The sequence below is a fragment of the Lucilia sericata genome, unplaced genomic scaffold (genome assembly GCF_015586225.1).
Source record: "Lucilia sericata isolate MDLA Ls3-8-SP2 unplaced genomic scaffold, ASM1558622v1 Contig000360F_arrow, whole genome shotgun sequence".
Classification (NCBI taxonomy): Eukaryota; Metazoa; Arthropoda; class Insecta; order Diptera; family Calliphoridae; genus Lucilia; species Lucilia sericata.
In genome coordinates this window covers 43,739-60,350 of record NW_023994379.1, presented here as the reverse complement: position 1 = coordinate 60,350, position 16,612 = coordinate 43,739, and the positions used below count along the sequence as shown (strand labels likewise).

Below are 16,612 nucleotides of genomic sequence, written 5' to 3'. Positions count from 1 at the left end.
TTTTAGTAAAATTTCAAATATTAGTGAAATTTCGAATTTCAGTGAAATTCCGTATTTTTGTGAAATTTTGATTTTTTGTAAAATTTAAATTTTTCTAAAATTTTGAATTTAAGCTAAATTTATATTTTAACGAAATTTAAAATTTTTGGTGAAATTTAAAATTTAGTGAAATTCCAAATTTTAGTGAAATTCGAAATTTTAGTGAAATGCTTAAAAGGAATAAATTTTAGAATAAAAAAAAGTAATAAAATTTACAATTTCGTTCGAATGTTCGAATTCCAAATTTTAGTGAAATCTTGAATTTCAGTGAAATTTTTGATATTTAGATTTTAGTGATATCTCAAATTTCAGTGAAATTTTTATAATTTCGATTTTAGCGAAATTCCGAATTTTGGCAAAATTTTTAAAATTATAGTGAAATTAAAAATTTTGGATTTTAAGGAAATTTATAATTTTTTGAAATTTTGAATTTTAAGGAAATTAAAAATTTTAATGATATTTTTATTTAATATTATAGAAATTCTAAATTTTAGTGAAATTTTTAATGTTAATTTTAGTGAAATTTAGAGTTTTTAAAATTTTAGTGTAATTCCAAATTTGAGTGAAATTTCGTATTTAAGCAAAATTTAGAATTTAGGGATATTAAAAATTTCAGTGAAATTTCATATTTTAGTGAAATTTAAAATTTCAGTGAAGTTTCATAATTTAGTGAAATTTAAAATTTAGTGAAATTTAAAATTTTAGTGAAATTTTAAATTTTAGTGAAATTTTTAATTTTAGTGAAATACCAAATTTAAGTGAAATTTTAAATTTTAGCGAAATATCAAATTTTAGCGAAATATCAAATTTTAGTAAAATTTCAAATTTTAATGAAATGTTAAATTTTGGTGAAATTTAAAATTTTAGTGAAATTTAAAATTTTAGTGAAATTTCAAATTTTACTAATATTCTGAATTTTAATTGAATTTCAAATTTAATAAAATTTAAATTTTACTTAAATTTCGAATTCCAAATTTTAGTGAAATTTTGAATTTAGTGAAATTATGATATTAGTGCAATTTAAAATTTTAGTGAAATCTCGATTTTTTGCGATATTTAAAATTTTAATTTCTTTCTAAAATTAGTATTTTAGTGAAATTCCGGTTGAAAACTTTAAATTTTTAGTAAAAGTTTAGATTTTTTTTGTGAAATTTCGTTTTTAACGGATATTTGCGAAATTCCAAATTTTAGTGAAATTTTGAATCTTAGCGAAATTTAGAGAAAAGTTTGTTACTGAAATTTTTATATTTTAGTGAAATTTCGCTTGAAAATTTTGAATTTTTTTAGTGAAATTTCATTTTGTTAGTGGAATATTCGGTTTTATAGTTAAAAAAATAGGATTTTTGGTGAAATTTAGATTTTCGTGTTTTTAGTGAAATGTTGGATTTTAAGTGAAAACTTGAATTTTTCATGAAAAAATATTGGATTGTTAGCGATTTTTCTAATTTTTAAGTGAAATTTTTATTTTTTATTAAAATTTTCGTAAATGAATTTCGCTATGAATTTTCGAATTTTTAAAGAAATTTCGATTTTTTACAGAAAAAAATTATATTAGTTCTACAAACTAGTTCTAGAACATTTCATTACTAAGCCGGCACTTTTTCTATTTTGCTGTTCAGACCAATGATTTTGTTTAAACTGGAGATCTTTTCGGAACTGGTTTTGTAGAAGCGTTCTATAGAAAGATTCTGGAAATAGTTCTGTGATCCATGATTTTTATACGAATTTGACACAATCGTCAATTACTTTAAAGAAAATATTCACCTTCTTTAGAAGAGTTCCGGAATTAGTTCTTTTCTGAAAACAATGTTTCTGGAAGTTGAAGAATTATTTTGGAACTTCTCCAATTTAGTTAACTTTTCCCTAGTCCTTCGAACCGAGTTGTCGCAATTTCCAACAGTTTTCAAAAATTTAAATTCATTCATAATTTCGGATTTTTTTTTGCAAGAAAAATTTTGTTTAATTTTTTTTACTACTTTTTATTTTGTATCTTGTCGTCTGGCAAACGGACGCATCAATTCTTCAATTTTGCACTGATGACATATATTTTTATGATCAGTTTAATGTTTGCATGCGTCCGTCTGTCTGGTCATATGTCGTTGTGTGTGTGTGTGTATTATTTAAGCATAAACAAAGGATTTTACTCATTGCCGCTACATAATTGCTTTTACAGTCAACTTAACCACCACCAGCACCAATACTGCTAACTACTACCATCATATTTTCCAACATGATTGTTGTCATCATGGGTGATGATGACGAAAACATCAAGTCAGGGGACATTTACTTGAAAGAACACAAGAAAAGAAAAGAAAAAAACACCCGTAAACAATTTTGTTGTATCCCAAACTATAACTTCAACTTCGGCACCCAAAACCCAACAACCACAAATTTTAAAAATTCTTTTTGTACATTATTGAGACATTTTTTTTGGTTTGTTTTTGTTTTACAGCTTGTTGTTGTTATATATTTTTTTTTCACATAAATACAACATTTATGAGATGCACATGAATTTAATTTTTTTTAATATTATTATTTATGAATGAATATTGTTTTTTTTTCTGTGACTTAAAAATGAATGATGACAAGATGAGACAAGAGAGTGAGTGAGTACAGAATAAATGCACAAAGATCACAATGATGATTAACAAGAAAAACCAAGGAGATCAGCCTTAATAGTGTATAGTGCAGCAAAACTAAAAGCGATAAACCCAATCGGGTGATAAGGTTCATTAATAAAAAAAAAAACAAAAAAGTAATAAAAAATAAAAATAAATAAAAATATTTATATAAGTGGGTACGTAGGTATGTGTATATGGTTATTTTGCCATAACAGCGCCATCAAAATCCCATAAATTGCTAATAAAAGTGAGACAAAATTTTGTGAGGCGGTCAGGAAGTCGTTATTAAAGCACCCTATATGTTTTTGCTATAGATTTTTTTTTGAGAAGTGAGTAAAGTCCACATTAAAATGAGATTGTTTTTAAATGTTTAAAATTGAAAGTTTCTGTTTTTTTTTGCTAATTTTTAATAAATTAAAATACATTTATAATTTAATTGCATTGATGTGTGTTGTTATTGATAATTTATTTAAATATATGTATTTATCAATTCACAATTTAAATTTTATTGTTTGGGCAGTTTAGTTGATATGATAGGTTAGGTTGATAGGAGGATGTACACTATATCAAATTCGAAGTATATAATCACATTCTTGGCCTCATATAGTGATCAATAAAGGTATTATCGTCCGATGTTCAGAATCTCAGTTTCCTGGATGTAGTTCCTAAGGATTTTCTAATCATTGTTAGTGAGGTATGTTATATCTGGAATAATATTACTCCCAAGATATTTGGATCTAATTTCGACGAAAGCCTGATAATGATAAAGGAAGTGCTTCAGGGTTTCACTGTCATCTCCTCATGCTCTACATTCCTTGTGCCTGTGTGTCCACTCAAACATTGAATATTTCGAAAGAATTTTTATTCATGCGAGTCGATCACATATGGATGGGTGATTACCACATACCCCTGCATCCATCCCGGATCATATACACTTGACACCATCTCATTGCCAATGCTTAGTCACACAGTCACATCTTTGTGGGATGAATGTCGAAGTGATTTACGCGAACATCTGCCGTGTTGGCCTTTTTTCACGGTGGTCTTTTTCACCCACAGGATGACCATTTGTGACGACTTACCAACGCCTTTTTGTGTATCTCACACCCTGTACATGGTTCTGCCGGTCCATGTACAAGCACTTTGCTCAAGTACTCGAGCTATCTAATCTCAGACCATTAGTACTGTAAAGACATCACTACCGTTAACAACCATGAATCATCATTTAACCCAGCACACTTCCCATTCATCCGACACACTCAATCTAGGTATACGGGCGTATATCCCTTCATCATGTATCATAAACACTTAACACCAATACATTTCTAACCCTTAGTCCCACATTCATTCCTCTGTATGGTGTATCTGTTGACTCCGGCAATAGCACCGAACTTATCCCGAATTATAGATTTCACCGTGCATCAGTCCTTTAACCGACCACAGCCCCTACGTAAAGCCCGAAGAAACTACATAATCTCTGGTTCGACCCTAAATCATTCCAAGGAAAGGCCGAGGATTCATTTAATCATCACCAGTTTATAGTCCCGGCAGACTAGAGGTATTGGTAGCACTTCTAATCCCCGGGATTGCAATCACACCATGATGGGGTCTTTCATCAAGGTTATATATCCCCGGGAGTTCCTCTGCGGGATATCTGTTGTCTCTGTTCGAACCAGTGCCGAATTATAGACTTCACCGTGTATTAGTCTTTTAACCACATTCACCACGTGCCCCCTAAAGGGATCTCTCCAATAACCGGGACAAGACAAAGTCTGAAACTCAGCCCTGTGGACTACCGGTTCCCTTGGTACCGGATTCCTGCTTCGATTCCAGGTCAAATCATTTCAAGGAAAGGCCGAGAATACATTTGACATCACCAGTTCATAGTGCCGGAAGACTAAAGTAATTGATAGCACTTCTTTTCCCCCAAGATGGGGAAGATCATAAAGGTAACATGCTCCGGGGAGGAGACCATTAAGATACAATAAAGTGTACAGGATCTCGTAGAAGAATAACATTTTTTTAATTCACAATTTTAAATCAAACAACCATATTTGTGGAGTTATAAGTAGAGTTATTCTTGAGGCAACAGTTATAAATAAATTCACCACCAAACAGGCTACTAGGCGACAGTAAAGTATATAGGGACTTGTTTACTAATTTTTGGCCAAATTGGACATGTAATTAAAACGTAAATCATCAATAAATGAACTAAATGAATCTGTGAACTACTTTGGGAAATGCTAATATTCCTGCTTTCTAAATTTCATTTCTTAATGGCGCCTTCAATCATCTTAAGAAATATTTAAAAACGGAAGTAAAAATTTACAAAATGTTTTTGCCCAATAAAACACAAACAAATTTCGAAATCAGAAATTTCCAAAAAAAAAAATCCAAAATTTTCTCAAGTATCTATTTAAAGTTTAGTTTAATAAATTCTCTCTAAAAAAAAAAGAAAGGAAAGATATGAAGAAGAACATTTGATAAATGTGACTTATTAAAGATTTGTTTGCTGTTTAAAAATTTCGAACTTTTTCTTTTTTTTGAATTTTTTTTTCGCTTTAAATTTTATTTAGTTCTCATAAATTTAATGAATTAAGATAAGATGTGAGTGGAAGATGTTAAAGAGGAATGGCATCAGCATGTTGATGATGCTACGGTTTATTCATATTATATGGAATCATTTTGCTTTTTGTGGTGTGATTTGTTTATGAAAAGTTCTCATACTTTTTAATTTTTTTTTTATTTTTTTCTCAAAATTGAAAAAATACATATGTCACACTTAAGTAAAACACAAATTAAAAAAAAAAATTCTGCAAAAAAATTTAATGATCATTATAACAACTTTGTATGTAGTTGATGTTTGCGCGAGTAACAACCCCATTGTAACCATTCGTGCGTATAAAAAATCATTGAAGACGCCCTGGGAAACCAATCCATAACTTTTTTTTTCTTCACTACTACTTCTTCAGCTTTAACAACTAAAGAAGAAGAAATAACTTAAAAATCAAGTAATAAACTCTCGCAGAACTTTAAAGAAGTTTCAACAACTTAAACATCAAGTCATTGAATTGTTTATTTATACATTCATTCATTTACGCTTAAGAAAACATTTTAAATCATAAAACCTTTCGAGCAGATTTTTTTCAACATTTTTTAATTTTTTTCAACATTTTTTTTCTTAACAAGACATTTATTAAAAATCCAACTAAACTGTGGGATATACAGAGTGTCAAACAAGTCATAAAAAAATATTTTATTTTAAGTGACAAACAATTTACCAGTGGTTTCCTGTGATACAACAAGACAATAAACTTATAAAAAAAATTCTATGTTGTAAGCATGTTTTTGGTAACAAATTTGTTTAGTTTCTATTGAGTAACTTGGGTTTTTTTTTGTTGTAAGCTCCAAGGGTCAAGGTTTAAGTTTCAAGAGTGAAAGTTCATAATTTGTCTTTGGTTGTTTAGGAAATGATTACCATTTTATTTAATAAAAAGTTAAAAACAATTACTCTTTATTTTAAAATAGTTCATGATGTTATTTGATTGTCATTTTCAGTAATAAAACAAATTCTTTGGAAGTTACGTTTAACAACTTCTCAAGAAGTCAATAGAAATCTATTGCGCACTGTGGTAGAAATTTAAATTATAATTAGGTTAGATTTATATAGTTAATTGAAACTGGTTTGACGTTAAAATTCTCAAATGTCAAACGGTTTTTAATAATGTGTAAAACCTTGTGAACTTTGACCCATTTTGAGCTAATGTTTGAAGATCTCGCCGCGTGGTTTAGAAACGGTTGACGGCATTCATTGGACAAGTTTAGATGAATCGAAAAGCTTTTTGTAACTTGAACACATAGTTCCGTCGGTCTAGGTGTAAGCACTTTGCTCAAGTAATCGAGCTGTCTAATGTCTGACCGTTACTGCCCCGTTGCATTGCTTCCGAGTTGCATAAACATCACTTCCGTTTACAACCACCACGCAGTTTGGATGGTCTCGTTTGGATCTCGTTTAGAGACGATACTTTACGTGAATACCTGACATGAAAGCCTTATTTCACGTTGGTACTTTTACTACCACAGAGTGAACTGTTAGACATCTGACTACCACCACTTTGAGCCTTGCTATAAACACGCAGGTGGCTATTTTTGTACATGGTTCCGATGTTCCATGTACAAGCACTTTGCTCAAGTAATCGAGCTATATAATCTCTGACCGTTGCGTAACTTCCTAGTTGCAAAAACAACACTTCCGTGTACAAACACGTAGATGAGATGGTCTCTGTTGAATCGGCAATATCGACATTCATGAATAAGTTTGGATAAGTCGAAATGCTTTTCGTGAACACCTGCCTTGAAGGCTTTATTTCACGGTCGTATTTTTACAACCACAGGGTGAGCTGTTAGACGGCTCACCACAGCCCCTTTGCAATTTGCACACTCTGAACATTACTGCCTCGTTGTGTAACAGTCGAGATGCGAAAATGTCACTTCCGTTTACAATCACGCATTTGGGATGGTCTCCGAAATACGAATCCACCAAATAAGCCAAAGACAGAGAATACTCTGTGGTAAGTCTTATTCTAGTTATACGGTTGGACTAAGTCCGTATACCCCTTCATTCATTCAGCATTTCATACATTTGACATCAACGCATTTTAAACGCTTAGCCCCACAATCACTCCCCTTCGGGGTATCTGTAATATTCTTCGGTTACTGCACCGAACTTATCCCGAAATATAGATTTGACCTTGTATCAGTCTTTTCTCGCGATTTTGGGTTTAAACCACAGCCACGGATAATTCAGTACGAAACTCTGCTCTATGGGCTATCGGTTGCCGTGCTACCAGGTTATATGACTTTCTGGTTCGACCCCAGTTCAAATCATTCCTACGAAAGGTCGAGTTTATAGCTATTAGTTTAAAGTACCGTCAGAGGTTCTCGTAAAACCTCTTTTCTCCCGAATTGCAATTACACCAAAAAGGGGGAGGTAATATGAGATGCATGGTAAGAGGAAAAGTTTAGTTGTGGGGTATACAGTGATCAGGGATTTTGCAGTTTGACTATAAGTATAAATTCTGGAATCCCTTTTCGATATACTATAGTACCTCCGGCATTTTGACGCCATTTTGATCGCTGATCGGTGTAGGCAAGGAAGAAAATGTCGAGTGCAGCAAGTTATTCTTGAAATATTGAACAAATCTGATAACATTAATTTATTAATAAAAATTTACCCCTTAATCCAAATTTAAAGATTTCTTCCCAATTCTTTAAACATTTTTTTCACTTTTATCCCACTGTTAACTAGCAAATTTACATTCTCTTACGAATATTTCTTACTTTTTTTCTTAAGCAGCTTCTTTTAGACTTTCGAACCAGTTTTCATTGTATGTGCTTTTTTGTTTTAGACCTTTTTTGTGTATTTTATTTTTTTTTTGCTAATTTTTCAAACATTTAGTTTTCAACAAACTATTAATTATTTTTATTAAAAAAAATAGAAGATATTTTTTATTTGATGTTTATACTTTAATGGTGTTTTGTCTAGAACAAAACAAAAAAAAAAACAAACCCACTTTGGTTATACAAACACGCATTATTATATTCTTTTGCTTTTGCGTTTAAATTTCTGACCAAAAAACATAAAGAATTTCCAAATATAATTATCGAACGTATGAACAACTAATAGAATAACACTCCAGTGAGTTTGATTTCCTATACGTATTTTTTTGTACTTTATTTTCTATAATAAATTAAGAAATTAAAATATATATATTTTTTCTTCTTTATTTTCTGTGCGTTTTTGCAAAATTCAAGGTTAAGTCCATTTAATAAAAAAACTAAATACGCAATATTTTCTATAAGTATATTTGAATTTTTTTTTTGCACATTTCTTTTTGCTAATAAAGAGATATTTCTTCGAAAAAATAATAGATATTTGATGATGAGAGAATTTATATAAAAATAGTTTTATGTTTGCAAAAGATTTATTTAAAATTTAAATGGTGAATGGTTTTTTTATTAGATAAATGTTAATTTGTTTTGGTTTTTTTTTTAAGTTGGGAACGGCAAAGTAACGTGTTGGCGATAAAATTAAGTTTTTTTGAACTTTTACAAAAAACAACTTTACAAATTGTATAGAATTTTGTTAATTTGTTAAAGTTATTAAAATATTTTTTAACAATACCTCTTTTTTTGTTAAAGATCAAACAATTTGCTTAAGTTTTTTTTAACAAAGAATGCTTAAGCTGTTTATTTTAAGTCTTTTGTTTGAAACAATTTGTCACATAATTAGGGAAACAATAGTGGTTATTATTAAAATTTTATTAAGTTAGTTCTATTTAATTTTTAATTTAGTAAGTAATTACGAAATTTAAAAGTCAAATTAAATGATTTGTTGATAAACAGAAATGTGAAATTTTGACAAAATTGTAATATAAAAAAATAGATTCTTAACTTACTATATTTTGCTGACAAATGCATCTATTTATTCTATTATGTGAAAGCTTTTTTTAGTAAAAAGTTGTTTTGTAATAATAAAACACTTTTTTTGCGAAAAAGCTCTTGATGAAAAATATCTTTAGCTCTTTTTAGAGAGAAAACAATTTTTAGTGAAAACCCTATTTTTTGTGAAAAATATCTTTTTTTGTGAAAAAGCTCTTTTTTATGGAAAAGCTCCTTTTAATGAAAAAGCTCTTTTTAATGAAAAAGCTTCTTTAATGAAAAAGCTCTTTTTAATGAAAAAGCTTCTTTAATGAAAAAGCTATTTTTAATGAAAAGCTCTTTTTAATAAAAAAGCTCCTTTAAAAGTTCTTTTTTTAATGAAAAAGCTATTTTTAATGACTAAGGTCCTTTAATGAAAAAGCTATTTTTTATGAAAAAGCTTTTTTTAATGAAAAAGCTCTTTTTAATGAAAAAGCTCCTTTTAATGAAAAAGCTCCTTTTAATGAAAAATCTCCTTTAATGAAAAAGGCTATTTTTAATAAAAAAGCTCTTTTTAATGAATAAGCTGTTTTTATTAAAAAGGCTCTAATTTAGTGTAAAAACCCTTTTTAATGAAAAACCTAGTTTAAGTGAGAAGATCTTCTTTTTTGTGAAAAAGCTATTTTTAGATAGAAAGCTCTGTTTAATGAAAAATATTTTTTCAGTGAAAAGTCCATTTTAGTAAGAAACTATTTTTTTGCGGAAAAGCTCTTAATGAAAAAGCATTTTTTAGTGAGAGAACTCTTTTTAGAGGGAAAGCTTCGTTTAATGAACAAATTTTTACAGTGAAAACTATATTCTTAATAAAAAAAATAATTTTTGCGGAAAAGCTCCTTTTAGTGGAAAAGTTCCTATTAGTGAAAGAAACTTTTTTATGAAAAAGGTATCTTTTTAGTGAAAAAGCTCGATGAAAACCATTTTTTATTATAAAAGTAAAAAAAATATTTCAGCAAAAAAAAGCTGTTCATTGTGATTAAGCTGTAGAGTAAAAATTATATTTATAGTGAAAAGCTTAAAAAAAACTATTTTTAGTAAAAAAGCACTTATTAGTGAAAAGGATATTTTTAGTAAAAAAAAGCTCTTCAAAAAACATTTTTCATGTAAAAAACTACTTTTCATAAAAAGGCTCTTTTTCAGTTAGTTCAGTATTTTGCTGGAAAGGCTTTTTGTAATGAGAAAGCTGTTTTTAGCAAAAATAATGTTTTAGTGAAAAGTCGATTTTTTTAAATAATAACACTTTTTAGTAAAAAAGCTCTTTTCAATGCGAAACCTTCTTTTTGATGAAAAAGCTCTTATTAGCGTGAATGTTCTTTTTAATAAAAAAGCTTTTTTAGTGAAAAGACTCTTTTTTTTAGCGTTAAAGTTCTTTTTTTTAGTGAAAAAGCTCTTTAGTGAGAAATATATTTTGAGCGAAAGAAGAAGAAAAGTTTGTACAAAAAGTTTCCTGTAAAAAACTTGTTAAAAACTTAAAGCTTTTTTGGTAAGAAAATTATATAATACTCCTTATTCTTTCTCTCCTTCTCTTAAATGCAATCGCTTTTAAACCATTTCATAAGTTTCCATTTCATATCTAATTTCGCTCTTTTTTTTACTCGCCACAATTTTCTTGTTGTTTAATTATCAACAGCGATCTTTATATAAATTACAACATTAATTAATTAAAGGTAAACAAGTGTTGTGTTTAATAACACACAAGGTGTTGTAAGAATTTTTCTACACTCACATGGAGATATTGATGATTATGAGCAACAACATGATCATTGCCATCTTTCACATCATGCAGACGACAGCAAACTCATCAATGTTTTGCAACATACATACATATGTATGTATATAGAAGAACCCTACTACGATTTGAAACTAAAAAAGGGGATCGGATCTTGTTGAAATCTACTTTAATGTCATTAAACTTTAGAAGCATCGAAACGTTTCAAATAAACGCTTAATTGTGCAAATAATAAGCAACTTTAGAAGAAAAAAATATAAGAGCTAAAATCAAATCATTATTTTTGCTTTGTTATACGGTATGGTCATTTACACCAATAATCAAGGTGTTGAAAAACTATATTTATTTTTTTGCTGTTTTGTCTGTCTATACCAAATCAATTATGACCACTAACTATGACTTTTAACCACATTGTTTTCTGCTGCTGCTTTTTTTCTTCTTTGTCTGTCTGTCTGTCTCTCTGTTACGGCTTTTATTTATAGAAATGAAATAAAAAGTGGAAAAATGTTTTTGGTCAAATAGCGTTAAGAAATCAATTTCCTGCTTATGAATACACTACAGAAAACTTTAATTGATTAACTGGCTGGCTGAGCAGTTTGCTATTTGTGCACCATTTAAGGTACCACTAAATAAACATTAGTTGTACTTTACTTCCGAATTCTATTCTTAAAGCTTCTTTCGTTTTTTTTTTTTTTGCCATTTTTTTGCCTTAGAAACTAATTACCAACCTGTGGACAAGTATGAGTTTCAAACACTTGTCTTGGCTTTATTTCTGTGTTTTTTTTTTTATTTTTTCTAAAGTTGTAATTGTTTTTTTATGTCTTGTAGTTGTTGCTTCTTGGGTGTGGAATGGTTTTAAGTGCAATGAAAATTTTAATTGTTTTATATGGCATTTTTTCATTTCGTTTTTCTTTGTGGCAATTTTGCTTGTGCAACTTTTAACTCAAAAACTATTTAGTCTTTACTCGTCTATTAAGTCATTGAAGTTGAAATAGACGGTTGCTGCTAACAGAATTGCAATGGGAAAATTAAACATTTACATTATAAAATTGTATAGAGTTGGTTGGTTTTTTTCTGGTTTGCACAGTGTTTCAGGTGAATAGTATTAAGGGTTCGAAGGACCATATTGAATTTTTGAATTTGAAGTGTTAAAGATTCCAGTAATTATCAGTGATCTATGTAGTTATTTTAGTTAAAAATTTAGTTTTTAAAAGATTAATTTTTTAAAAAAAAAACATATTTCAAATGGTCCTTCGGATCATAATAGTTATAGTTCTTATGTCTAACTAACATAATATTCTGCATTTTGCCTTTAAGCATTAAATTTGTAAATAAGTTGTCTATATGGTCCTTCGCATGTGAAGAAATTAAGATTCTTGCCAAACGGCTCGTAGGACCATTTATAATTAACAAATCTAAAGCTTTATAAGCTCAGGGATTTACTAGAAATTATGTTATACGGAGCATAACTTTAAAAATGTAATTTATTCCTTTTTTCCTTGTTTTACACCACTGTACTCTTCCAGCTGATATACATACATGTGGTTGCAACATTGCATCGTGCAACATTTGTTATGTGTTAATGACTTTGGTTGCTACAACTTAGTAAAACTGTGAATGTTTGTCGTGAGTTTGGGAGGATTCCCAGCATCATAAAAACAAACAAAACTAGGACAGACAGACATACTTATACCAAACAGCAATACTGGACAGACTAACAACAAACAGAGACCGAGCAAATAATTACCAAGTAATGAGAAGAAAACCTCTATTGTTGTCTTGCCAAACACACACACACAAAAAAAAAAAAGAAATAGAATTTTAACACTTAAACTACAAATTGCAAAAATCAACAAAATGAAAAAAACTTGAAAAAAAATTTCTTACAAACTTCCGCTATATATAACATATAACATTTTTTTCTACTAATTTCAAAAACCACTTAACCGTTATTATAATTCTATGTCTTTGCTTTCATGTCATTCTTTGTAGGTCTGTGCTGAAGAAAAATGTCAAGAAGAGGTTGTACTCTTGGCCCTCAATTATATGGATCGATTTTTGTCCACGAAAACGGTGCGTAAAACACATTTACAAATTTTAGCCGCTGCCTGTCTCCTGCTTGCCTCCAAATTACGTGAACCCAGTTGTCGTGCCTTATCCGCTGAACTATTGGTGTTTTATACCGACAATAGCATTCATAAAGCCGATTTAATCGTAAGTACTCCAACATTAAATAAAAATTACTCTTGTTTGTATTATACATTTAATATCTAGGTAAATATTGAATACTTATTTATAAGTACATATGAAGAAACAATTTCTGAAAAGAATTTATACCAAAAAGACAAGAATGGAATGACTTGTTGGGTTAAAACTTTGTACGTGCAAACACATCAGTTTTGTATCGACTTTTATATTATGTACCTTTAATAGTTTTATTATTTGTTGCTGCTGCTGCTGATATTTTTTGTTTGTTGTTGATTTTTTGTATTATTGCTGGCATTACTTTGTTGCAACAAATATTTGTTGTTATTTACTTAATGTTAGTGTTTGTTGGTTTTATAGTCTTTTTAGCCTTTTTAAGCCTTTCAAGAGTTTCAAGAGTTCTTTTTACTCCGGTTCTCTGGACTTGTTGCTGTGCCATGTTTCCCTTTCAGTATGCAAACAGTAACAAAGTACGTGCTTTTTCCAGTTCATGCTCCCTCTTTCTACTAAATTGCTTAATGTATCTTTAGAATTGTGTCTAAAATTTTTTCCGATAAACGTGATACCACCTTTCTTGTGGTTATAGTTAAACGCAAACGTAAAGTATAATAATGTATTAGGGGTATTCAGTTTAATAATGCCAGCAATGTTTATAATCAATGATAATCATGATCTTAATCATGTTACAATTTTTTGTAGTGCTTAAGGGCATTTCATTTTTACACGTGGATATTGATGCATGTTTAGAGTGTTTTATAACACTTTAACTTTAAATTGGATATCATTACATTTTATTATTGTTCTGTTCGTTTGTATTTTCATATTTTATACAAGCTATTGAAAAAATGTTCGATACATTGGAAAATAGTAATATTGGTAATAGTTCGAAAATCTAAAAGATGTAATTCGTAAACAGAATTATAATGGTGTAATGTTAAAGCAAAAGCTTTCTTTCATTTAAAGGGCACTTGTATATTGCAAAAGCTCTTATTGCAAAAGCCCTTGTTTACAGATAAAGCTTTTTCCTGTTCAAAAAGCTCTGAAAAGCCTTACTTTATTGAAAAGGTTTTTATTTGTTGATAAAGCTGTTTTCTGTTGAAAAGCTCTCTTTTTTTGATAGAAATCTCTTTTCATTGAAAGAATGCTTTTTTATTGAAAAAGGTCTTGTTCGTTAAAAAAACTGTAATGCTAAAGAGAAAAATTTCTGTCATTTAGAAAATACTTTTTATTGCAAAAGCTTTGGTTTATTGATAAAGCTTTTTCGTGTTGAAAAAGCTATTTTTTATTGAATAAAGCCCTCTTTCACTTAAAGCTCTTATTCATTTAAAACCAATATTTTATTGAAAAAGTTTTTGTTTGTTATTAAAGCAGTTTACTGTTGAAAAAGCTCTCTTTATTGATAGAAATCTTTTTTATTGAAAGAACCCTTGTTCATTAAAAAAGCTGTAAAGTTAAAGCGAAATTTTTTATTTATTTCGAAGGCACTTTTTATTGCAAAAGCTCTTATTCGTTGAAAAAGCTTTTTTATATTAAAAAAACATTTTTATATTGAAAAAGCTCTTGTTTTTTGATAAAGCTTTTTCCTGTTAAAAAGCTCCCTTTTATTGAAAAAGCTTTCTTTCATTTAAAATACGCTTTTAAAGCTCTTATTCTTTGAAAAACCTTTTTTTATTGAAAAAGGTATTGTTTATTGATAAAGTTGTTTTCTCTTGAAAAAGCTGTTTTTATTGAAAAAGCTCTTTTTTATTGAAATAAATTTCTTATTGAAGAACTCTTTTAATGAAAAAGTTTTTAGTATTGAAAAAGTTCTTTTTTTAAATAAAAAAGTTTATTTTTTATATACAAAAGCTCCTTTTTTAGTGCAAAAGCTCTTCTGTGTTAAAAAAAATCATTTTTATTGAAATGACTCTTGTAAAAACTACAAAAGCTTTTTTTATTGAAAGTACAATTTTTTGCCGAAAAATCACTTTTTGTGGCAAAGCTCCTTTTCAGTAAAAAGCTCTTTTATTTTGAAAAAGCTCATTTCAGTATGAAAGCTCTTTTTCAGCTAAAAAACTTCTTTTCGATATAAAAATATTAAAACAGTGATGTATAATAATTATGTAATGATATTAAGAAGTTTTTTTTTTAATGAAAAAGCTCTTTTTTTAAATATTTTTTTTTTTTTGTCGAAAAAGCTGTTTTAATGTAAAGCTGTTTTTCAGTCAAAAGCTCTTTTTCGGCACATTTTATTATGAAGGACCTTATTCAGTTAAAAATCTCCTTTTTTAATAAAAAGCTGTCTCGTGGAAAACATTCGTAGTAGTTTTTAATTCTTTTAAGGAAAAGCTTTTCCATGAACAATTTTTTTAGTATAAAAAAGCTCCAGTGAAATGAAGAAAACTTTGTGTAGTGATAAAGCTTTAAATTACTGTTTTTAGTTTTTTGAATGGAACGTTTGTATAAAAAAAGCTTTTTTAAGCAAAGGATAAACTTTTATAAAACCTAGAGCTTTAATTTTTAGTAATGTTTTATTGGAAACCCATTTTTTTAAAGCTTTTAATGTAACTTTCAAGTTAAACAATAAATTTCCTTTAACACTTAAATAACTTACAAAAAAATTATCCTCCTCAATTGCTTACTTACAACAAGTACTTCTTCTAATTGGCATACTTCCCCACATACTTGTTTGGGTTAATAAATATTTAAGATATTTTATTGATGCCCTTGTTTTGTTGGAACCACATTTTTGTTGAGTTTAAAATTTATTTAGTCAACGACTGACAGATAGACAGTCAAACAGACAAACAACACATCTTCAAAGTAACTAAACTCTAAGCAATGAAAGGAAAATGAAATAAGACAAAAATCGAAATTGAAAAGCAAAGAGAAAAAAAAAACCAACAGAACTATCTATGAGAAGAAGAAGTCTGTCTGCCTGCCTGCCTGCCTGCTGACTATAAACGAAACTCACCCAGTCGGCATCTTTTATCTGCTGTTGTAAGCTTTTGCCCTGGCTTTACAAACAAACTCAACAATATCACATTCGCATAGACTGTGAATACAACCTACGTAGAAATGATTTTGGTTTTTTTGTTGGATGAGACATTATAAGGATATATAAGCCAAGTTACTGAAAACTGCTGATGATGATGACGACAACGTTAAAGATTTCACTTAATATGGCTGGTTTAGTTGGATGGTTGGTTGGTTGGTTGGCTGGCTGCCTTGGTTAAACAAGAATCGTGTCTAAACATATACTCGGCTCGACACCTTTATCCATATAAAGCTATAGTTCTAAAAGCCAGTAAAAGTGTCCGTCTGTCTGTCTTTCTTTAAGAGAAATATTACAAAAACATACATATACTCCAACAACAACGACGTACTTCATACATAATCATTTTCACTTCCACTTTTATTTAAAACTAGCTTTACAAAATTGGATTTTGTAAAGTGAAAAAGGCTACAACGAAGAGAAAAAAATATATATTGAAACTGAACGCGAAAAAAAGTAAAACAAGACATCTTTTGCCAGAAACAAAAACAAGAATGAGATTCTCTT

At 29.0% G+C, this 16,612-nt stretch overlaps 1 protein-coding gene across 3 annotated transcripts in view; it reads left to right on the top strand.

Annotated features, from left to right (window-relative positions):
• Positions 1–16,612, top strand: part of LOC119604095 (G1/S-specific cyclin-D) — a 90,156-nt gene that overhangs the window by 38,222 nt on the left and 35,322 nt on the right. For all 3 annotated transcript variants that reach the window (XM_037956546.1, XM_037956548.1, XM_037956547.1), the window contains one exon: positions 12,859–13,080. In XM_037956546.1, the coding sequence (XP_037812474.1) occupies positions 12,859–13,080 (222 nt within the window). The remainder of the gene's footprint in view (positions 1–12,858; positions 13,081–16,612) is intronic.